We start from the raw sequence: 25,845 nt of genomic DNA, 5'->3' as shown, positions 1-25,845 counted from the left end.
TAGACTCTCCTATATGCACTGTGGAGATTGGAACTAAAAGTTTGAGGAGGAACGTTGTTTACTGCAGCCGTTTCCGGACAACTGATTTAGTAGGTGCACCTACACGATCTGTACAGAGACCTGTTGAATACACGAAGCGGCAAGAACAGTGAGTACTATCATATATATTTTACCATCTAAAAGGGCAAAGCCCGTGTATTCTCACTGCACCGCACTTATTATCTACATCCCACGGAAGTTTTATCTTACTACAGATGTGGGTAAGGTCTACTTCCAGAGAGTGAGAATTTTCTCTGAAGTTCAGCGCTGCCCGGACGGAGGATTATTTGTCAACATACATAAACACTCCTCGCTGTTTGTTCATTATTTGGTCGATTCTGGAGGTCTATCTGATTCATTGGAAACGTCTACCAATACTTTTCTGATTGGGCATTATGATTTTTTGAGCCCTATACAGTTAAATCTGTGTGACTATACAATAGATATAGTATGGTATGAGTTTATTTTTATCCATGTTTCTCCATTTAAGTCTCTAAGGAGTCTATTCTCATCTATACCAGCTTTTTTATGTATTTCCCTTGGGGATATTTTGTTTGATGTAGTGATTGTGTCACAATAAATTGAATTTTATATTTTATGTATATGTCATTTTTATAGTTTATTTCTTGATGATTTACCACTTTCTCCCCAGCGCCATTATTTGTTTTCTACTTTCTACTTTTTAGGGTAATATAGGCCCTCAATGAGCTGCAGGGGAGTGTGGCTCATCATCTAGATTTCTTTGGCTATTTTGTTGTATGTTATTATTATTTTTTATTTGATTTTTTATACTTTCCCTAACGAGCGCCAGACCTAGCCCCTAGGGGAAGTGTTGGTTGTAGGTGCAGCTCACCATACAAATTAAAAACACAACTTTTGGACCAAATTTTTATGTTTACATTTAAACTGCAAAAATGCATTTTTCGGTAAATGAGACCCTCAGTAAAACACAGAGGCCGCTGTAACACATAAGATCACATAGAAAACACCATAACGCTTTACAATTGGGAACAAACAATAATAAAATAATACTGGGTAATACATAAAGAGAGGTAAGAGGGCATTGCTTGCAAGCTTACAATCAGAGAAATGCACCACTGCAGTGAATTTCTTTATCTGCAAATTAACCTATTTATCTGCCATGTACATAGACATCTTCACACCAAACTTCATCATCATCATCATCAGCATTTATTTATATAGTGCCAGCAAATTCCTGAAAAGCACCGTTCACCTACTTTTTCAGGATTGCCAGTCTAGGTGGAAATTGGCATTGTGAAAACAGCAAAACATCACTTTAAAGCCCATCCCACTAATACTACCCATTATGACCAGCCTCCTAATTAAACTTTTCAGTTTATCTCTCCTAAACATTGCTTGGTTTATAGTGACGGCGCAACAGGAATGTTTTCAGTGCATGTGTCGAATATTACATTTTTATTGCATTGGTTGAAATATACCTAAAATGTGTTTTCTGGTAAAGTGTGCACATGTAGGGTGCTACAGCACCCTGTTCACAAAGTGTCAACACAGGTGTATCCCACAAGAGCAGACATGATATCACAAATAATTATATGCACTGAGGTTAAATGACCTTTACAGTATCACATCTAACAAGCAGTATCATATAGTTAGCATCATACAGAACAAAACACAATTCATATGAACAGAGAGGAGAGGAGACCAGTCTCCTTTTACAAAATACAAATCCCCTCCACTTGTCTTGAGATCTCTGTGGGATGTGGGTCATCCACGTAAGAGTCGTTCTGGAATATGAGACATATTGTTCTATGTGGATACATTTCACTAGCTGTATCTCAGTCAGTCTGTACTTTCCTAAATTGTACTGACACAGTCTGGTAACTGTCTGATTTGTATCATATGTGCCAGATCTGCGAGGAAACACTATACACTCGCAGCACACTCAATAACCTTCTTGTCTCTGCGTAAGTGGACCTGTCACCATGAATTAGCATTCATCATCTTAGAAGCACATCAGATACTATCTAGAGAGAGTATCATGCCAGTTATTCATTTTACATATGCTCATTACTTACCTTTTGTCCATGTCTTATCCTGCTAGTCCCTCCCTAATGCCAGTGGCAACTAACAAAAATGAGATATTGATAGATTCTGCAGTGATTCTAGTAGAAAAATAATAATAATGGCTCTGGCTGTTGTATATTTGGGGATTTAAATCTGGGTAATTATATATTGTTTTAATTTTTAACACAGAATAGACTGCACTGAACAGACATCTGAGCCAACAAAGCATCTTATTGCTCATAAGGAAGAGACTGTACCACTGCTAAACACAGTACACGTACCTGGTGGCCTGGCTCCAGCCACCTGTAAAGAAAATTTTCATAACATGAAATGAAAAAGCTCATTGGCCCCATCATCAGCAAAGTCATTTTCTGATTATTCTGGATTGCTGGTTGTTGTTATGATCTGCCCCTGGGACAACTTTGGACTCTGTTGTTTAGATTACCCTGCAGTATCTGTGAAACAACAGATGTGCTGCTGTTCTGTCTTTTCCCACTGCTAGGGGTTAACTAGCACAGGTAGTTAATCATCCACACCTGAGTGTCTCATATATATGCCTGCCTCTCCCAGCTTTCCTTGTTGGTCATTAATGTTTCTGAGCCTGTTTATATTTGTACCTTGGTTTACTGCCCCGCTTTCTCTGTTCCTGTTGATATCCATGCTTAGCCAGTCCCTGCTTCTTTGTACAGCATTAATCGATCACCTGTATATTCTCCTGGAGGTAACCTGACATTTGCATTACTCCTGCTAATCTGCTATACCTAAAAATCTGATTATACTCTGACCCGGTTGTTTTCTCTGCAATAAAAAGTTCAATGTTTTCATCATATGTCTGGCTCCATGGCTATAATTGCAAGACCTAGTTTGTGGAACAGTTTCTTAACAGTTATAGCGAACCTTGGGACAATAGATTTGGTGATTTGGAAACTGGGGGAAGGTTTTGTGTGAAGTAATTGGGCAATATTACATGTAAAAGTAATGCTTTGTAACAGGAACTAACTGCATTTCAGGAGGTTAATGGTAAGTTACTTTAGCTACTACACTCCAGCAGATTGAATCATGGGGCTGTGGTGCTGAATAAGGGGATGTAGCCATGTAGGACAGATATGATCATTTGGCTATCAAACAGAAGAATGGGGAAGGGGTACACAATGATCACTCATTTCAGGGGTATATTAAATGTAGCAGAAGGCTGAACGTCATGGAATTTTGGGATTTAAGACTATCTTATCTTTTAAATAAACTAAAAAAGGGAGAATATCAATAGAGTGTTTTCAATATTTAGTTGCCACAATATAGTAATCATGTGTACATTTATTATGCAATATTGATGATTAGCAGACCACAGCGGACCTTAGATATTATCATCATGTACTATAGATGAACCCTGCAAGGTGATCACAATAAGCAAATAAACAGTGAAGTATATAAAAAGCACATTTAATGGAACACTTTTAAAAACTCATATATTAGTAAAAGGAATTGTCAGGCTTATCTAAAATGACAGACATTTTATATAACATATGTCTTCCCACGCCACTCGTTAGAACAGTGTTGGCTAACCTGTGACACTCCAGGTGATGTGAAACTACAAGTCCCAGCAAACCCTTCCAGCAATAAGCTGCTATATATTGGCAAAGCATGCTGGGACTTGTAGTTTCACAACACCTGGAGTGTCACAGGTTAGCCAACACTGCGTTAGAAGCTAGTACCCGTTCCCACTGACGACACAGTGGTCCCAGAAACACTTGCGTGTACTTGGAGCAAGTGAGTCTTAACGATTCCTTTTCCAGTTGATTCCTTTTACTAATTTATGAGTTTTTAAAGGTTTTCCATTAAATGTGCATTTTACAAACTACACTATCGGTGGATTTTTTGTGACCATTGTACAGTACAGGATTAACTCTAATCTCTGTGGTTCGAATATTACATAAAAAAATGTGCACAAGTTAACTATATTGTGGGCACCACATACTGCAAACATACCACTACTTCCATTCTCTTTTTTTAAATTTAATTCTCAGGTGGATCTTTCATGGTTGAGAATAGGGGGAAACAGATGATCAATGATAAGTAGCATTGCAAAAGGTGTAAAGAAGTTTAGGGTCAGTTCATTGAGACTTTAAATGAATACATCCAGAACAAGCAGTAGGCATTGTCACGGGAACACTCTATGACAGGCTTCTGGCCTAACCAATGGAACGTATCTTGTCAAGGACGATAGTGGCTCATAATATGGCTCTCTCTTGGAACAAATTCTATCTCTGAGCCAGAAGTGAACAGGTGGGCCTGTAACTGGTGCATGACAAGTCATTTCTGGTTTACAGGCACGTTAAATGAAATGCATAGTTAAAGTAAATGTGCTTAAGTGCATTAACTTGGAAGCAATGGAGTCTGAAATGTAACTACAGTCTATAAAACTACAGGAATAATAAAATAACTAGTCATCACAGCAGGGAAGTAACTGGAAAACATTTGTGTAGAACTGATATAAGGCATGTAAATAACCTGTTTGTGAGGTACATTGCACTGTAGGCAGACAGATAATTGTGAGGTGCTCGTTATTTGATAGACTGCTGCTTAATGCTGTGATTATTACATTTTCAGCAACAAAAAACATTTTAACTGCAATTTTATGAATGTAGATTAATAGTCTTTCATGCTGATCTGCTCATAAAGAAATGTACAAAATAAAATAGAGATTACATGGCTATATAATCTATATGGTTAATGGCTAGACTTGAACTGAATCAGCATTTTATTCTTAAAGGGTAACCTATTACAGTAAAAAAGAAAATGAAAAAGAAAAGCATTTTGTATATTCGTACAGTTATATATACACATAAGAGGTATATATTGTTTTACATAACATACATAATTTGTTGCAATCTTTTCTGGAGAGAGTGACAAATATAGGTGTTCCATAGACAGTGTCTAATAAACTGATCACATGCAATTTTGATCCATTGTCACATAAGCAATTACAGGCAGAAATTGTTTGTGAAGCTTATCCTCTGTAATATTTCCAATAACTAGTCATTCTCGAGATGGTAGCACTACAGGATTGCTTTTAAACAAACATATAAATACAAACAAGGGCAGAAGCCATATATATTGGCCCATTTATCATCACCAAATGTTGCAAACAGAATGCCAAAAATCAATAGACTAAATGGTGAAAGAATTAGCTTTGGTATGACAATAGCAAATTAAAAAATTAGCGGAAAAAAATAGGGGTATTTTTAGCTGTGTCTAGCTGCACCTTATTGATAACTACAGCTATGTAATACAGCTGTGGGCCAAGAAAATGTTTGCCGTGTCTTAATGATCTATGACATTATTTTATATGTCTATAGTTCTTATAGTATTAGAGAGAGGTGAAAATGAGGTGTATAAATTATTTTTAACAGTATTATTATAATAAAATATTTTTTATTTATTTGTTTTTATTTGTTATTTTATGCACTAACAATCAAGTTATTATAGTTTGTTGATGAGAAGTGAGCAATTCAGGGATAATAAAAGAATATAAAGCGAATATAAGACTCATAAAAAAAATATAAATAAAAAATAACAAATATTAAAACAATCAAATAAAAAAAATCTTCTATTATAATAATACTGTTAAAAATAATTTGTACACAACTGGTTACCTCATTTTCACCTCACTAATACTATAAGAATTATAGATGTATATAATAATGTCATAGATCATTAAGACACAGCACAGTTTGTTGGCCCACAGCTGTATTACATAGTCACTGCGAGGGTACTTCATGTATGTGTGTTACATAATAATTTCACATTATGTAGGATATAAAACAATGGAGATGAAAGACAGAGATGTATTTATTCCCTGATCTGCTTAAGTGTTTAGGATAATTATCCTTAAAGAAATAATATACACACCAATCTCATACAGAGCTCAGGAGAAGGTCTGTTGTTTTTATCATTTATTTCACCGATTTTCTTACATCTTTTCACTCTTTATTTTAACATTTCACCTCAAGAGACCTGTATAAATATGGATTGATATATTTTTTAATAAATTTACAATAAAGTGATTTTATGCTTGTTATTTGACAGGACTGCCTCATAAACCAACCTTAATCCTGTGACTAACTTCACATGATAAATGCTGTATCTAAATCCAAAGCAGCCAATCTACGACCATCTTGACGAAGTGGCGAAATACACACATTGGACATAAACAGTGTAGGTACCGTGCTGGACTTACATGTGCTGAGAAGCATTCGAGAACATCTGGGAATACTGAGGGGCTGAGTCTTCAGGACCATGGGGGGCCGCGTGGCTGAGGACCATCAATACTGGTCGGTGAGGATACATTTTCTTTGAGTTGCGGAAGAAGCTAATGCTGTTGTTTGTGATTAGATCAGTTAAATAGTCCTTGAATGAGATTAAAAGTATGTGTGAGTTGCATATACAATATTTTATATCAATATAGTACAATACTTCATATCAAGGAGCATGGTGCATGAAACTTGTCCCCTACCGTCCAGATTTTCTAAAAATATTTCATATGACTAGTGTTATAAGAGAAGCGATGTTTGTTGACCAACCATTTTATTCTTATCCAAGAATGTCACGTAAGTACTATTAGTAGAAATGAAAGCTTCTGTATAACCTTTGATCTCCCAAAGGGCAAGTCTGCAGGCACTGGACAAAATAATGCACCTTTCAGATGAAGTGCATTGCAAGATAAGTAATACCATTCAATTATGTTATCCTCATTGGACTTTATTGTCAATGAAACAGAACAAGATTGCCCTGATCACAAACAGAATACCTTAATGAACCTGGGGTGCAGGGTCACAGGTGGATCTCACGCTGCAGACTGTACACGAAACCTGTTTATTAAAACCCATAACACTGGGTCCCCATGATTCTATTTTGTAAAATTGCTATGGACATCCAAATGATAGACTAATTAATAATGATATGAAGTATTATGTATTACATGTCTGTCATTTCCTAACAGATGTGTTTAAAGGAAAAGATTATATTCAATTTGTAGCCAACAGAAATTGAAAAAAATGTCACCATGAAATTAACCCTTTGAGGCCTGAGATGAAAAAATGTCCTACTCTCCCTCCCTCCTTATGTTCAACAGTATAAATGTATGAACTTATAATGAGAGATTCTGAAGCATTATGTCCCACCAACAGTACTAGGAACAGTATTAATAAAGTCCAGAAAGAGTAAGGGGGCATTTCCTTTTATTTTTTTTTACTTTAGTTTACCTTTTAATTTTCCACCAGAGTGGGCAGCGCCATGAAAAATACATTTCATCCCAAAAGCACAAAAATAATATTAAGAGCCTTTAAATTGGTATCTGACCCAGGCTTAATAAGAAAATTAGAGTTGAATCTGCTCTAATTGGCCCTCCTAAGTCACATGATTTTGACAAGGGAACACAAGCGAAATCACCAGGTCAACTGAATTATCTCACCTTGGAGTAGTCATATCCATGCTTCTCTTTGACTCCATTACGACAGAGTGTGTAGTTGTAAAAGCGAGAATTTTTAACAAGTCCAACCCACTCTTTCCAGCCTGGGGGCACATATGACCCGTTATACTCATTAAGGTATTTGCCAAAGAAAGCTAGAATACAAAACATGAGAGAGGAAAACATGATGTCACCAGACGGCTTCAGACAGCACGAGAAACAAGTACAGTTGGTGTTCTAGTTTGTGTGTGGTCAATCTTCACAGACCTCTTATAAGGAATTCTGAGGAAAGGTTTTAGGCACAGAGATTATGTGAACCTTTTAAACAAATTTGAATTTCTTCTTAGTGGGGACAGAATCTTCTTCTAAAGCATGGTGCACAATTCTGAGCTGTAGAGGGAGTGTCCAAGCACACAAGAAGTTATAGTGTAAATTAGTAGATATGGGGCATTATGGGGCGAAGGTGGGGAACAGTCTGGTGATGGGAGAAAAATAAAACAGTGTGCTCTTAAGGCTCTGATATCTTGTTTTGTCTTGGGGCTCACTGTGTGGACTTATGAATATGTGAGATACAGGTATAAGTTTTTCAACACTCTGAGGAACATTTCTAAAGATAACAGCACAAACCAATAATGACTAATTTAAATTGAAAAGTCTGAAGACACTGGGGTTTAAGTACATGCTCTCCTACTACTTTTAAAAAATACATTTCTTTATGTGCCTGGCAAATTTCTTTGCTGTACAGTCATGTATTTACATCATCAAGTGCCTTTCTTTACTACCTCTAGAAATGTCACAAAGCTGAGTATAGAACTGTGTGTATGCCGAGTCCAATAACAACAAATAACACTTCTACAATATAATGGTACATGATAATGAAATAAGGCTGAAATACACAGTAAAGATCGATGGATGTGAAGTGTTTAAGGAGGGCATGTTACCTTTATTGCAGTATTAAACCGAAAAAAGTAACACATTGAAAATCACAACCTGGCTCGTTTGAGGGGAGAATTAAGAAGATAATTATTTGTCATGTTTTCTTGTTTCAGTCTTGCAAAAAAAGTATATTGGATTGTGAATGTGTGACACTGACTGTCTAGTCCTGAGAAACTATATAGGGGCATTTATTTGCCTTAAATCATGTTGAAACAGCCATTAAGGCAAATATTAGTATTAGGTTTATTTGATAATAGGCTAAAGCAGGAGATATTGAAGAAATTTCCGTTTACTCTTTAATTCATGTCACTTTTGCTAACTGAGAAGAAGCGCATCAAATTATTGCTGTTATTTTGTGCTGCTTTATACTGGAAAGAAATTATTTTTTTTAGTTTTACTAACAAATCTATTTTAACAAATTTTTATCTCCATCGGAATCCTTTAGGGACCATACACACTAGTTCACTGCAATGTGCACAGGCATTTGTGGGTCTTAAATAATGCAGATTCCTTTCAAAACATGATATAAAATAGTTCAGTGAGAACTACATTTATTTAAAAGTGAGAATAAGCCAGATGCATTATTATACTCTTGTGAAGCCCCGACATCTTACACAGAGCAGCACAACTGATAAAAGGTGCATAGAATTGACTCCATCACTGTTTCTCTTAACAAAGGCTTTAATTCACATCCAGTTATACCAATATAGCAACAACAATCAAACTGTGGTAAGCAGTAAAGTTACTGAAACTTAGTTAACAAAAAAAATTCTACTTAATATAAACATAAACACTACAAAGTTGGGACTGTCTTTTATCATCCGCCTCACTGTGGACTACTACAAAGAAATGAAATGCCTGATTACCTGGTAAAGCCTATTTTCAGTTACTTGTGATCACAGATTGTAATATCTATGGTCATGGAAAATGTAATAATAAATCGATTCACTCAGTAGTTCCAAGGCACATCTTAGCAATGAATACTGTATGTGTGATGATGAACACTGCATGAGTATTAACGCAGTGTGACAAGGTACACAGTGCAAGGGCCAGAGCCTGAACGCCTCTTCCATTAAACACTTAGGTTAAAGTCATATGATATTTTCAAAACAAATCTGCCAACTGCATAGTGATCTTTGTAGAAAAGCAGCTGTTTTGGGCGTAAAAATCTCTCAACAATATACACAGTTTCTCTTCCAAAAAATGACCTCACTCTGGGTCTGACAGCATTGGAAAAATAGTCCAGAATTCTAGACTATGAATAACAAAACAGCCACAGGAGCTGTATCTCAATTCACAATCTGCCAAAATGGCGAATTTGCCCTAATAGATGTGACTGTTCTAACATTCTATTTCCATACCTCTCAAGTTTGTAGCTCTTCGAAAGGGGACAGACTGAGAAGGGATGTTTCAGCACATCACGATCAGAGTGTTACCATGTCACAGTGAAGTACCTAGCACCTAGTGCTTTATAAGTGCTAGGATGCCCCAAAAATCTCTCCACTCCGAACACCCATTAAATGCCTTAAGCAAAAGTGAGTGAGACATATCTCCCAACCATGCGACCATCAGAAAAAAAGGTGCTGACCTTTCAGGACTGTCCCAATTAGACCGTAACACTTGGGATGTATGTGATTGGCTACTGGTTGATCTAGTACTGTGAATGCTTTATTTCTCTGATTGTTATATTGTTAATTGTATATTGTTACTGCTATATATATATATATATTGTGATAATTATTTTATTGACTACAGGCGGGTACACCCTTGTGACTGTTCTTATGCACTGGCTACAGGTTTATTCTATTAATAGAGTCCAGAAACAGTCCTGTGTATTTTTACTGCTCCAGTTGGCAGCAGTTTGGTCTAGTCATGTGAGTGTTCTAATGTTTAGGTTGACTACAGGTTAGTCTAGCCTTGTGAACTAATTCTAATTCTCTGGTTGGATACAGATTATTCCACCCTTATGAACGTCCTAAAGCTCTGATTTTCACAGAACTGTGAAGCCTTATAAACAATGAATTGCTCTGATTGGCTACAGGATGGTTCCAATTGGCAGCTGTTTGGTTTCGCCCTGTGAGTGAGCTAATGCTCGGATTGGCTACAGGTTGTTCTAACTTTATGAATGTTATAAAGCTGACAGGGTGGTCTAGCCATAAGAACATTCTAAAGCTCTGATTTCCTACAGAATGGTCTAGACTTATGAATGTTCTAATTGGCTACAGGATGGTCCAGCTTTGTGATTTTTCTATAGCTCCAATTGGCTAGTGTTTGGTTATGCCCTGTGCATTATCTAATGCTCTAATTGGTCTATGAATGTTATGAAGCGGATTGGCTACATTATGGTCTAGCCTTGTGGTCTAGCCTTCTGTGTTATAATGCTCCCATTGGCTAAAGGATGGCCTAGCCTTACAAATGTTCTAATGATTTGACTGTCTCAGATTTGGCCAAGCCTTATGAATACCCCTATACTCTGATTGGCTGCAAGCTGGTATAGCTATGTGAGTGTTTAATGCTCCCATTGCCCACAGGATCATGTAGCCCTGTGAGTGCTCTAATGCTCTGATTGGGTACAGGTTATTCTAGTCTTGTGAGTTTTTATTGCTCCAATTGGCTACAGTTTAGTCTACCACTGTAAGTTCTGTATGTTCTAATTGGCTACCGGTTGTTCTAGGATTATAAACATTCTAAAGATTTGTAAGGCGCAACAGTGCTCCGCAGCACCAAACAGTAGGGGAGACAAGGACAGACGTAAAAGAAGACATACGTAAAACAGTGGAGATTGGAATAGTTGTGAGGGTGCATTAGTGTGAATAGTGTTATCGAGGATAAGGTCACCTCTAAAAAAGGGATGGGTTTTCAAAGAGCATCTAAAGATTTGAAGGCTGTGGGAAAGTCTGATTGAGCATGGTAAGGAATTCCATTAGTGGGGAGCAGCACGAGAGTAGTCTTGTAGGTGGGAGTGAGATGTGTTATCAGAGACGAGACAAGGGGCAGGTCAGAGGTAGGTCTAAAAGGGCGGGAGGGACAGTATTTTGATATGAGATTTGAGATATAGGCAAGTTGTTGAGAGCTTTGTAGGCAAGGGTGAGTAATTTGAATTTGATTCTGGAAGACACAGGGAGCCAGTGTAGGGATTTGCAAAGCGGTGAAGCAGATGTGGAGCGGTGAGAGAGGAAGATCAGTCTTGCAGCAACATTTAGGATGGATTGAAGTGTGGGTATATGGGTGTCAGAAATGCCAGATTGCAGGAGGTTGCAATAGTCAAGACGGGAGATGATGAGAGAATGGATAAGAGTTTTGGTAGAATGTTGAGTAAGAAAAACGGCGTATTCTGGCAATGTTTTTAAGGTGGAGTCTACAGGACTGGGAGAGAGTCTGGTTGTGACTAATTAAGCAGAGGGTGGAGTCAAGTGTGTCACCAAGGTAGCGGGTTTGGGAGACTGAGGAAATTGTGGTGTTATTGACAGTGAGGAAGATTTGAGGGCAGGTGGTAACTCTGGCAGGAGGGAAGATAATAAATTCTGTTTTGGACATGTTGAGCTTTAGGTAGCATTGAGATATCCATGTGGAGATATCAGAAAGACAGTTGGTTACACGAGACAGTACAGAAGGAGAGAGGTCAGGGGAAGAGATATAGATTTGGGTGTCATCAGTGTAGAGGAGGTATTGAGGCCAAAAGAGTGAATTAGTGCCCCAAGAGAAGAGGTGTACAGTGAAAAAAGTAAAGGGCCAAGAACAGAGCCTTGTGGGACCCCAACAGATAGTGGGAGTGGAGGGGAGGATGTGCTAGAGGTAGAAACACTAAAAGAGCAGTTTGATAGGTAGGAAGTAAACCAGTAAAGGACAGTGTCATGAAGGCAAATGGAGTAAAGGGTGTGTAGGAGAAGAGGTTGATCAACAGTTTCAAAAGCAACAGAGAGGTCTAAGAGAATGAGTATGGCGAAATTACCATTAGATATTGCAGTAAGTAGATCATTGGTCAATTTTGAGAGAGCAGTTTCAGTGGAATATTGGGGGCGGAAGCCTCATTTCAGAGAGGGGAGAATGAAATGAGAGGAGAGAAAGTGAGACAGGCATTTGTACACTAATCACTCAAGCAGTTTGGAGGCAAAGGGTTGGAGAGAAATAGGGTGATAGGAGAGAGAGGCTGCATCGAGATATGTTTTTTGTAGAATAGGTGAGATGAGCGCATGTTAAAAGGAGGATGGAAATGTGCCAGAGGAGAGAGACAGGTTGAAGAGATGAGTTAAAGGTGGGCATGTAGTGGAGGAGAGGGAGCGGAGTAGTTTGGAGGACATAGGGTCGAGTGGAGAGGTTGTATTGTGAGATGATAAGATGAGTGCAGAGACTTCATCTTCAGTTACTGGAGAGAATGAATTAAGGGTGGATTGGTGAGTGTAGGTAACGGTGGGTAAAGTGAGTGGAGTGAGTGGAATTTGGCATGAGGAATATCTTGATAAAGTTCCTTTGGGGAACGAAACGTGTTGAGAAAGACTGCTTTCTGTACACATGATTATCCATTCAACTGCCTGTGTTTTAGATGTATTTTAATTACACCTTTTGTTAATAAAATTGCAATTATTTGACCGCTCCCCTTGGCTTTTCTATTGGACTCACCGCTCGTGAAGGCTCATATTAGGAGACCATCATATCGGGGAAAAAGCCCACGCTTTGGAGTTTAATACCCTTTCTGAAGGACGCTATCGGATTTTGCACCACACTAGCAGGAAAATTGGTTTGAGAGAGAAGGCGCAGGATCCGGAGACCGGATCGGATATCGAATCAGGTTTTTGTTCAGTGCTATCATCATGAGAGGTAACTGAAATTACCTCACAGACGCCAAAATTGAATATCATCACTGCGTATTCTGCAAATGTTTTTCCTTGACTATTGAATAATTGGTTACAGCTACCAAATATCATTGTACTTGAATTATCCATCAACGGATGCACAATCTCACATATCAATATATGACACGATCTAATAACATATTAACATACCTGTGGACATATACTTTGGATGTATGAATATACATAGACATATACTGCATTTTATATTTAAGAATATTACTGGCCTTTTTGCAGTCTGTGGCCGGGTAATACATTATTTTATTCTTATTTATTTTTTTTATTTTTTATCTCTTAGGTTTATATGTTTATATGTTGTTTATGTGTTTTGGTCTGCGATTTGAGTGCTACAGGGTATTTTTTGATATATGAGGAAATATCTTGTCGAATGGTGTCAATTTTGTCTTTGAAATAGGTGGCAAAATCATGGGCAGTGAGGGAGGAAGGAGGAGGAGGTTCAGATGGGCAGAGAAGTGAGTTGAAGGGGGCAAAGAGACGACGGGGGTTAGAAGACTGGGTGGATATTAGAGATTTGAAGAATGTTTGTTTGGCAATTGAAATGGCAGTGCTGTAAGATGAAAAGATGAATTTATAGTGGAGGAAATCGGGATAAGAACGAAATTTCCTCCAGTGGCCCTCTGCAGTGCAGGAACACTTTTGCAAGTAGCGGGTCTGTTTGTTGTGCCATGGCTGGGGTTTGTATTGTCGGAGACTATATGTAGTAGCTGGAGCTGCATTGTCTAGGACTAAAGTGAGTTTTTTGTTATAGAAATGCAGTCATTGGAGAAAATAGTTGTTTTAATGAAAATGAGAAGTGGATTGGGGTAAGAGTACTTAGGTTTCATTGTGTACGTGTGTATTTGGGTGCAGGGGGAAGGGCATGAGGTAAGGTGAGGCTGAAGGAAAGGAGGTTGTGGTCGGAAAGTGGGAAGACTAAATTGGAGAAATGAGAGTTGGAGCAGTAGCGGGAGAAGACAAGGTCAAGAGAGTGCTCATCACAATAGGTGAGAGATGAGGTCCACTGGGAGAGACCAAAGGAGGAAATAAGTGAAAGAAGTTTAGTGGCAGAAGAGACAGTGCGATTATCTATGGGAATGTTGAAATCACCTAGTATGAGTGTAGGCAGGTCAAAGGATAGGAAATTAGTGATTTAGGTTGCAAAGTTGTCAAGGAAATGGGAAACTGGACCTGGGGGGTGATAAATGACAGCAACATGAAGGTGGAGAGGATAAAATAGATGGATAGTGTCGACTTCAAAGGAAGAGAATGAGAGGGAGGGTTCAGAGGGTATGACTTGGAAGGTGCAGCTTGGAGAGAGTAGAATGCCTGCTGCACCACCTTGTCAGTTTCCTTGTCTGGGAGTGTGGCTGTGGGAGAGTCCCCCATAGGAGAGTTCTGCAGGGGATGTAGTGTCAGAGGAGGTGACCCAGGTTTTTGTAATGGCAAGGAGGTTGAGAGATTTAGAAATGAATAGATCATGGATGGATGTAAGTTTGTTACAAACAGATCTGGCATTCCATAGTGCACAGGAGAAGGGAAAAGTGGGTAGTGGAGATACGTGGATAAGGTTGGCAGGATTGGAAGTTCGGGATGGATGGAAAGGCTTGGGTTGCAGCGAGGAGCGTGAGCAGATAATGGGGATTGTGCGGGGTCCAGGGTTAGGCGAGTTATCACCAGCAGCCACGAGAAGGAGCAGGGTGAGAAAGAGGACATGTGGAGGAGGAGGATTTGTGGGTGTGAGGTTTATTTCTGTTTATATAGGCTTGTAAGTGTGGTGTGTGCAGGAGATAAAACAGTTCATGTGTACAGACTAGCAAGGAGGGAAGTAGTGAAGGGGAAATCATAATCGGAGTGGGAGGAATAGAATGATGGAGAAAGAACAGTAGCTTGGAGAGAAGTATGATGTGTGAAGTAAGCTATGATTTCCTACAGTAAGATCTAGCCTTGTGAGCATTCTAATATTCCCACTGGTTAAAAGTTGGTCTAGGCTTGTGAATGTTATAATGATCTGATTGGCTACAGGTTAGTTCAGCCCTGTGAGTTTTAACTGCTCCAACTGTCTACAGGGTGGTCTAGCCTTTTGAGTGTTCTAATGCACCAATAGACTACAAGTTGGTCTAGCCCTATGAATCTTGTAATGCCTTTTGCTTATGTGGGTTTGCAGTTTTAAAATAACAGGCAGTGAAGTGGGTGGAAAAGAGGGTTGATCTAAGAGCTTATATAATGCATAATAGGCATACAAATAATTCATGGGCGGGCTTTGTGCCTGTAGCCTCCAGAGATATAAATCCAGATGACTTCTAACTCATTATTATTAGTGCTCACAAATGTAGATACTAACAAACTTACAATGTGTGAAATTGTTTAAAACGGTTTCAAAACACTTCTTGCTTCACACTTCAGTCTAATTTCGTATAACAATTATTGGCACATGATATTGGGACATAAAAGTCACACAAGTCTGGTATTACCAATTTTGATCATTTCAAAGTAAGAGAAATACTGAAAAAAAAATAGATTTTTTTGTAGATTACAACTATTGTTAATTTTATTGTTTATTTATCTAGCACCACCTTATTATGCAGCACTGTAGAGAGAATATGTAATCATTATCATCAGTCCCTGCCTCATAGGTGCTTACAATCTAAATTGGTTTTGACAAAAACACACACACGCACTCTGGGGTCTTTTTTTGTGATCAGCAGCCATGGGAACACCCAGGGAAACCCACAGAAACATGGGGAGAAGATAGATTAGACCCTGGTAGGAATAAGACCCAAATCCAAACACTGAGAGGCAGCAGTGCTAACCACTGTATAGTTTGTTTGTGTGCTATATCTGTGACTTTTTTACTCTTGATTGTTACCCATTAGTCGGACCAGCCAAAGCAGACAAATAAACACGTCTTTAAGTCTAAATATCCGCAGGGAGTAAAGTCCAGTGAAAACTATTTTCTTCTGTGTTAAATCCAACAAAAATTGCAATTCTAAGCCAAGATAAATTCAGATTTAACATATATGTCCTCTGCTTTATGAGATTCAAGCATGGTACAAAAACCTTCTCTCTGCATGGGTAATCTCACATACATTTTTTTTTAAAAGGGACAGTTTAACTACACAAATTAATAGGGGAAATGAATGGTGGTAAATGGTGGCCTATTAGGATTACTGTAGATGGTCATTGGCCAGTGGGAGCAGGACCAGCGATGAGATGTAGCTAATACTGTATATCAAGGACATGAAAATTATATTCATGGTCACTTTTGTAAATAACACCAACATACTGTACTTTTCCTACTTTGAGAAGACCTTGTCAACTTTGTTGACAAGGTTTGACTTATCAGACTACAAGGCAGGAATCGTGTTTATGCATATACTGGTGTCTCTGACCACTTACAAAACTTTGGCACTCCTCTAGATATTTGTACTCATAAGACTGATCATCTAGAATATCAGAGAAAAAAACACACATCCACAACATGCTCCTGAGCTATAGAGACCTGAAGTGCGTTTCTTTCTCAGGATAGGAGCTGCTGCGCTGTTCAGAATGCTAGTGGTGGACCTGACCCTTATAAAGGATCGCAATGCTTACTTTATGTTATATTATGCAAATGTCCTGTAGACTGTGACAAGATAGAGGCAGTCTCACGGGACTGAGCGGCACCCCCTGTGACGTCACCCGTAGATTCATAATGAGGGTGGTGGAGAAGAGCCAGGTAAGTAATTGTTACCTGCTGTAAGGCTGAAATTTGTCAATACTTGATAATAATCTGATCTGAGACTGAATACAACATTGTGTGATTTAGGCTGGGTACACAATAGTACGTTTTCAGCTGATTATCGGGTCAATCAGACGATAAACGACTGGTTGGCCCGATATCCCAATAGTGTGTACGCTGCAACAATGATTATCATTCCAAAGCTCATTGTAACATTGAACAAGATATTTAAACCTGACTAGAAATCTCATTCATCGTTGGAACAATATCGTTCCAATCCTGCAGTGTGTATGTACTCACAATCAGGATCTCCATCGAGTTTACAGAGTCACGATCTATTCAGCCGATGGTTATGACAGATGAAGAGTAAAGATCTGAAGGTAGATCTTGTAAAATGTGTATAGTGTGTACACATGAATCAGAATGCTAATTGGGACTTTTTTTTTTTTTTTGATCAGTCGTTGGTAAAATCATTATAGATAACACATTGGGAGAAAATATCTGTAGTGTGTACCCAGCCTTAGAAGTTGAACACATTATGTCATTTTAAAAAGAGCATGTTTTAGTTGCATGGTGTAACCTGGGAGACAAATGGATCAGCAAAAATAAGTCATGGTGTTGCACAAGTTTGTGGGGGCATGTGTGCTCTATTGTCACTCACCGTACCGTGAGTGCCTCTTCCCGGACATTTAGGAACCGTGGCCGTCCTCCATCCTGAGGGTCTGCGCATGCGCAGCCCTTTCCTATACTTCTGTGTATGTCCCTTTAACTCAATTGGCAGATCAGGCAACACTCCCTATATTAAGCACCTGTGGTCAACACCACGTTGCCTGATCTTGGAGTCTCATTCCCTATGAGTCTCTGAAGGTGTTCCTGTATTCCTCGTGTTTTCAGCGCTGCTGATTCCTATGGTTTCCAAACCACTTCTACCTCGGTGGTTTCCAAACCACTTCTACTACTGTGGTCCCCATACCACTTCTACCATCAACTATATCATCGTGACTGTTTGCTGATTCCTATCCGCTGCCTCCGTGCACTTCAGTCCTCTAATCCACTTCATCGCTATTATATTTCACTGTGACTGTTTGCTGGTTCCTACCCGCTGCCTCTGTGCACTCCAACCGTTACTTTACATCCACTCACCTGTTCCTCATCAAGTCAGTGAGCTGATTCCTATCTGCTGCCTCCGTGCACTATAAGCCTTCAGCCTGCAACTCGCCTGTGTTCATTATCGTGACTGTTAGCTGTTGTCTATCCGCTGCTTCCGTGCACTACAGCCTCCAGCCTACAACTCGCCTGTGTTCATCATCGGGATTGTTAGCTGATGTCTACCCGCTGCTTCCGTGCACTACAGCCTCCAGCCTACAACTCGCCTGTGTTCATCATCGTGACAAGTTAGCTGATTCCTATCCGCTGCTCCTGTGCACTGCAGTCTCTTCTCAGCTCTTCTGTGTTTCCTCGAGACTGCTGCTCTCATTGCCATTTGCTACTCTCCGTGATCAACAGCTCCTGGTCTGCTCTGCTATCCAGTGTGCCATCGCTACTGACAACTATTGGTTGCTACTGGTTACCTCCGTGTACCGCAGAGTCCTGCTGCTGCTGATCGCGCTATCATCCATCTACTGCTATCCGCTCTCCACGCCTTCACGTGTCCCGCAGGTCTACCCTCCCGTCTGCATTGGATTTATATCTCATCTACTACTCCTCTGCTGGATCGTCTCCACTCTCCTGGGTCCTGCGTCAGTCCAGTTCCACGTGTTATTGATTCCTGTGGATCCGTGTCCCTGTTGGTCTACTTATCTGTGCGCTGCACCTACTGATTGCTGCCTCAGGTATCCTGGGACTTCTCATCCAGCCGGCCTCCTGCCGCTCAGGTATCTGACTACCTGCTTCTGAACCACGGTATGCATAATTCTCATTGACTGTGCTGGTGTATTGCATATCTTGCTGGACTGTGTTGGTTCTCCTCTGGAGTCTGCTATCCGCTGAGTCTATTGCCATCATTGACTGTGTTAACTTGTGCTGGACTGCTTCAAGAGACTTCCTATATTTGCAGACCTGTTCAGTCATTTATATACATATTGTGCATGTTACTGTGGATCGTATATAAGGTGCCTGTTTATATCCTGTGTTGCAGTCTCTCCCCGTGCACCTCCTCACATATATATTCAGTGGTACAACTTGCTAGTAGCAGACCACTGATCCCTGTCTCCAGTATCACCTGTTCCAGTATCCTCTCACATAGCAGTGGTACAACTTGCTATCGCAGACCACTGACTCCCCGGATACCTCCACTTGGATTCCATTCCTTCACTCAGACAGCGGTATAACTTGCTATCCGCAGACCGCTGACTCTCATCACCTCCTCGTTTCTGTTGGACATTCCTCCTCACTATAGCAGTGGTACAACTTGCTATCGCAGACCACTGACTACCTTCGCGTGTCCTTGTCCTACAGTTCCTCGTGTACTATTACCTCCATATTACCAGTGCTGCTAGTCATAGACTTTCCTGAGCATCTCATCATCTGCTGTTTCCTGTTCCGTGATCACCCAGCTACCAGAGTACCCTATTACCATCTATATTGCTCTGGTAAGCCTACCACCTGGTGATCCCTGGGCAAAGACTCCTAGTGCCCGTGACAGTAAGATCAGGCCATGACAGACCCAGATACGGAACCTACAGCCAAAGAGATGCTGCAGCATCTGGTCAGCCGTGTAGAGCAACAGGATGCCCGCCAACAGCTGTTACTTCAGTGTTATCAATCGTTAACCTCCCAAGGAACATCTGGACAGACAGTGACAGCTACTACTGAGGCTCCTGTGCTTTCCTCCGTTTCCCCAGTGCCATCCCAGGTGTCTACAGCTTCTACGCTTCACCTGCCTACTCCGTCAAAGTACGATGGGGACCCCAAAACTTGTAGGGGTTTCCTTAACCAATGTTCAGTCCATTTTGAGCTCCAACCTCAAAATTTTTCTACCCATCGTTCCAGAGTGGCCTATCTTATCTCTTTGTTTTCTGGACAAGCCCTGGCTTGGGCCTCCCCTCTGTGGGAAAGAAACGACCCAATATTGCAAGATAGTGCCAAATTCATTTCTATATTCCGAAGTGTGTTCGATGAACCAGGTCGTGTGACCTCCGCTGCTTCCAGCATCCTCCGTCTGCGACAAGGATCTCATACAGTAGGACAGTACGTCATTCAATTTAGGATCTTAGCCTCTGAACTTCAGTGGAACACTGAAGCTCTAGTTGCCGCCTTCTGGCAGGGGCTCTCCGATAAAATTAAAGATGCACTGACTACCCAGGAGCTTCCTTCGTCACTTGAAGATCTGATCTCTCTTTGCCATCGTGTTGATATGAGATTTCGTGAAAGAGAGGCTGAGAAAACTACTTCGGCTAAAACACCTCTTCGTTCTAACCCTCAATTTCGTCCAGTTTCACCCTCTGTGATTCCCATGGAGATAGGACGTTCCAAATTATCTTCAGAGGAGAGGAAACAAAGAGTAAAGAATAGACTCTGTATCTATTGTGCCGATTCCACTCATATGCTCAGCTCTTGCCCTAAGAGATCGGGAAATGCCAGGCCCTAACTAGTTCTGGAGAGGTGAAGTTAGGGTCCCTGGAGTCCTCTCCATCTTCCATGAAATCTAAAGTCTGTGCCTTTGACGTTACGATTTCCTGTGCTACCAAAACCTTTGAGTCACAGGCATTGATTGATTCCGGAGCAGCAGGAAATTTTATTTCCAAATCATTAGTAAATCAATGGTCTCTACCTGTGATTACCTTAAAAACACCCATTACTGTGACGGCTATAGATGGATCACGTCTCATCAACGGTCTCATCACTCAGAGTACGTCTCCAGTAACCCTTCAGATTGGTGCCCTGCATCATGAAGAAATATCGTTTTTAATCCTTCCTGTTACGACAAGTCCAATTGTCTTAGGCCTTCCATGGCTTCAGTGTCACTCTCCCCAGATTGACTGGTGCACCCCTCAAGTCACGTCTTGGGGGTCTGAATGTCACCATCGTTGCCTTTCCCAAGTCATTCCTCTCAAAGTACAGCAATCTTCCATCTCATCTACCTCACCGGGACTCCCTCCTCAATATGCTTCATTTACCGATGTTTTTGATAAAGCTCAGTCTGAACGTCTTCCTCCTCATCGTTCTTGGGATTGTCCGATCGATCTTCTACCTGGCAAGACTCCACCCAGGGGCCGGGTCTATCCACTCTCGTTACCTGAAACTCAAGCTACATCTGAGTATATACAGGAGAACCTCCAGCGTGGGTTTATTCGACCTTCCACCTCTCCCGCTGGAGCTGGGTTCTTCTTCGTTAAAAAGAAGGATGGATCTTTACGCCCTTGCATAGATTTTCGTGGACTCAATGCCATTACTATCAAGAATCGGTACCCCATTCCGCTGATCACTGAGCTATTCGATCGCATCAAGGGAGCTCGTATCTTTACCAAGTTGGATCTTCGTGGTGCCTACAATTTAATCAGAATTCGTTCCGGTGACGAATGGAAGACAGCGTTTAACACCAGAGACGGGCATTACGAATATCTGGTAATGCCTTTCGGGCTGTGTAATGCCCCCGCTGTTTTTCAAGGGTTCATTAATGAGATCTTCCGGGACTTATTATATGTATGTGTCGTCGTCTACCTGGACGACATATTGATCTTTTCACAGGACCTGCCTTCTCACCACCAACATGTGGCAGAAGTCCTTTCCAGGCTACGGAAAAATTCATTGTTCTGTAAATTAGAAAAATGTTCATTCGAATTACCCCAGATTCCATTCTTGGGGTATATAGTTTCCGGAGTTGGCCTGAAGATGGATCCCGACAAGGTGAATGCTGTACTACATTGGCCCCAGCCAACTACTCTTCGTGCCATCCAGCGTTTTTTAGGTTTTGCCAATTACTATAGACGCTTCATTCAAGACTTTTCTTCCATTGCATCTCCTATTGTGGCCTTGACTAGGAAGGGGGCTAATCCTAAGCAATGGTCACCTGAGGCTCTTCAAGCCTTCCAAATACTAAAAGAGTCCTTCTCTTCGGCTCCAATCCTTCGACAGCCTGATGTGACACTCCCCTTTTTCCTGGAAGTAGATGCCTCTAATGTGGGCTTAGGAGCTATTCTCTCCCAACGCTCGGAACAGCAAAAATTTCATCCTTGTGCCTTTTATTCTCAGGGTCTCCTGCCCGCAGAGAAGAATTATACTATCGGAGACAAGGAGTTACTGGCTATCAAAGCTGCATTAGAGGAATGGAGATACTTACTGGAAGGAGCTCGCCATCCGGTGACGATCTTCACAGATCATAAGAACTTGTCATATCTCCAGTCTGCCCAGTGCTTGAACCCTCGTCAAGCAAGATGGTCTCTTTTCTTTTCCCGTTTTGAATTAATAATAACCTTCAAACCAGCTGCCAAGAACAAAAAAGCTGACGCTTTATCTAGAGCTTTTATGACGCCCTCTGATATAGAAGAGGTTTCCAACCATACCATTCTAGACCCCAAATGTATCTCACTGGCTGCTTCATCCACCAAAACGCTACCATTTGGGAAGACCCTCGTGCCTCCTACTCTAAGGAGGAAAATCCTTTTGTGGTTCCATGCCTCTCGTTTTTCTGGGCACGCCGGTGAACACAAGACCTTTGAGATTCTCTCTCGAAGTTACTGGTGGCCTTCAATGAGGAGAGACGTCAAAGAGTTCATTGCTTCCTGTGAGCTATGTTCCCAGTTTAAATCCTCCCGCAGAACTCCAGCAGGGTTGCTGCGACCACTACCCATTCCGTCCAAACCGTGGACCCATATTAGTATGGATTTCGTTACTGACTTACCACCTAGTAAGAATCATAACACTATTTGGGTGGTGGTGGACAGATTTTCGAAGATGGCTCATTTCATTCCTCTGGCTGGTTTGCCTTCCTCATCCATTCTGGCTGAACATTTCATTAAAGAGATCTTCCGTATTCATGGATGTCCGTCTGAGATTGTGTCGGATAGAGGAGTACAATTCGTTTCCAGATTCTGGCGAGCCCTTTGTAAAACCTTGGGCATACGATTAGCACTCTCATCTTCTTACCATCCGCAATCTAACGGACAAACTGAACGTGTCAATCAAGATCTTGAGACTTTTATAAGGATGTTCTCATCAGCCAATCAAGACAACTGGGTAGAGTTGCTCCCTTGGGCTGAATTCGCCCATAACAACATGTATCATGAGTCATCATCCAAAACTCCATTTTTTGTGGTCTACGGTCACCATCCGTCTTTTCCGGAATTTCCTGCCCTCCCGCCCACCCAAGTTCCTGCGGTGGAGATCGCTTGTCAGACCTTTAAAAATATCTGGTCTCAGGTCAAAACCTGTTTAAAGAAGACATCTATCAAATATAAATCTTTCGCAGATAAGAAGAGGCGGGCTATTCCACCACTAAAAATTGGAGATCGTGTCTGGTTATCTACTAAAAACATTCGTTTGAAGGTTCCATCTATGAAATTCGCCCCTCGTTTTATTGGTCCATATAGGATCATTCAAGTAATCAATCCAGTATGTGTGAAACTTCTTCTTCCTAAGAATCTTCGGATTTCCAATGCCTTCCATGTGTCTTTACTCAAACCTCTTATCATCAACCGTTTCTCAACTCCTCCCTCAGCTCCGCAGCCAGTTCAAGTTCATCAGGAGGAGGATTTCGAGATTACTGAAGTATTGGATGCAAAAATTTCGCGAGGAGTCCTCCGTTTCCTCGTTCATTGGAAGGGCTTTGGTCCTGAGGAGCGCTCTTGGATCAAAGCCGAAGATCTTAATGCTCCTGCCCTTTTGAAGAAGTTCTACTCCAAAAATCCGGACAAGCCCGGTTCCAGGCGTTCTGTGCCCACCTTTAAAAGGGGGGGTACTGTCACTCACCGTACCGTGAGTGCCTCTTCCCGGACATTTAGGAACCGTGGCCGTCCTCCATCCTGAGGGTCTGCGCATGCGCAGCCCTTTCCTATACTTCTGTGTATGTCCCTTTAACTCAATTGGCAGATCAGGCAACACTCCCTATATTAAGCACCTGTGGTCAACACCACGTTGCCTGATCTTGGAGTCTCATTCCCTATGAGTCTCTGAAGGTGTTCCTGTATTCCTCGTGTTTTCAGCGCTGCTGATTCCTGTGGTTTCCAAACCACTTCTACCTCGGTGGTTTCCAAACCACTTCTACTACTGTGGTCCCCATACCACTTCTACCATCAACTATATCATCGTGACTGTTTGCTGATTCCTATCCGCTGCCTCCGTGCACTTCAGTCCTCTAATCCACTTCATCGCTATTATATTTCACTGTGACTGTTTGCTGGTTCCTACCCGCTGCCTCTGTGCACTCCAACCGTTACTTTACATCCACTCACCTGTTCCTCATCAAGTCAGTGAGCTGATTCCTATCTGCTGCCTCCGTGCACTATAAGCCTTCAGCCTGCAACTCGCCTGTGTTCATTATCGTGACTGTTAGCTGTTGTCTATCCGCTGCTTCCGTGCACTACAGCCTCCAGCCTACAACTCGCCTGTGTTCATCATCGGGATTGTTAGCTGATGTCTACCCGCTGCTTCCGTGCACTACAGCCTCCAGCCTACAACTCGCCTGTGTTCATCATCGTGACAAGTTAGCTGATTCCTATCCGCTGCTCCTGTGCACTGCAGTCTCTTCTCAGCTCTTCTGTGTTTCCTCGAGACTGCTGCTCTCATTGCCATTTGCTACTCTCCGTGATCAACAGCTCCTGGTCTGCTCTGCTATCCCGTGTGCCATCGCTACTGACAACTATTGGTTGCTACTGGTTACCTCCGTGTACCGCAGAGTCCTGCTGCTGCTGATCGCGCTATCATCCATCTACTGCTATCCGCTCTCCACGCCTTCACGTGTCCCGCAGGTCTACCCTCCCGTCTGCATTGGATTTATATCTCATCTACTACTCCTCTGCTGGATCGTCTCCACTCTCCTGGGTCCTGCGTCAGTCCAGTTCCACGTGTTATTGATTCCTGTGGATCCGTGTCCCTGTTGGTCTACTTATCTGTGCGCTGCACCTACTGATTGCTGCCTCAGGTATCCTGGGACTTCTCATCCAGCCGGCCTCCTGCCGCTCAGGTATCTGACTACCTGCTTCTGAACCACGGTATGCATAATTCTCATTGACTGTGCTGGTGTATTGCATATCTTGCTGGACTGTGTTGGTTCTCCTCTGGAGTCTGCTATCCGCTGAGTCTATTGCCATCATTGACTGTGTTAACTTGTGCTGGACTGCTTCAAGAGACTTCCTATATTTGCAGACCTGTTCAGTCATTTATATACATATTGTGCATGTTACTGTGGATCGTATATAAGGTGCCTGTTTATATCCTGTGTTGCAGTCTCTCCCCGTGCACCTCCTCACATATATATTCAGTGGTACAACTTGCTAGTAGCAGACCACTGATCCCTGTCTCCAGTATCACCTGTTCCAGTATCCTCTCACATAGCAGTGGTACAACTTGCTATCGCAGACCACTGACTCCCCGGATACCTCCACTTGGATTCCATTCCTTCACTCAGACAGCGGTATAACTTGCTATCCGCAGACCGCTGACTCTCATCACCTCCTCGTTTCTGTTGGACATTCCTCCTCACTATAGCAGTGGTACAACTTGCTATCGCAGACCACTGACTACCTTCGCGTGTCCTTGTCCTACAGTTCCTCGTGTACTATTACCTCCATATTACCAGTGCTGCTAGTCATAGACTTTCCTGAGCATCTCATCATCTGCTGTTTCCTGTT

General features: G+C 41.4%; 1 protein-coding gene across 3 annotated transcripts in view; it reads right to left on the bottom strand.

The window, feature by feature from the left end:
• Positions 1 to 25,845, bottom strand: part of SULF2 (sulfatase 2) — a 298,832-nt gene that overhangs the window by 55,145 nt on the left and 217,842 nt on the right. For all 3 annotated transcript variants that reach the window (XM_075176428.1, XM_075176429.1, XM_075176431.1), the window contains 2 exons: positions 7,556 to 7,707; positions 6,323 to 6,492 (listed from right to left, as the gene is read on the bottom strand). In XM_075176428.1, the coding sequence (XP_075032529.1) occupies positions 6,323 to 6,492; positions 7,556 to 7,707 (322 nt within the window). The remainder of the gene's footprint in view (positions 1 to 6,322; positions 6,493 to 7,555; positions 7,708 to 25,845) is intronic.

This window comes from Mixophyes fleayi, chromosome 6, assembly GCF_038048845.1.
Source record: "Mixophyes fleayi isolate aMixFle1 chromosome 6, aMixFle1.hap1, whole genome shotgun sequence".
In the NCBI taxonomy this organism is placed as follows: domain Eukaryota; kingdom Metazoa; phylum Chordata; class Amphibia; order Anura; family Limnodynastidae; genus Mixophyes; species Mixophyes fleayi.
This window is presented reverse-complemented; position numbering and strand designations above follow the sequence as displayed.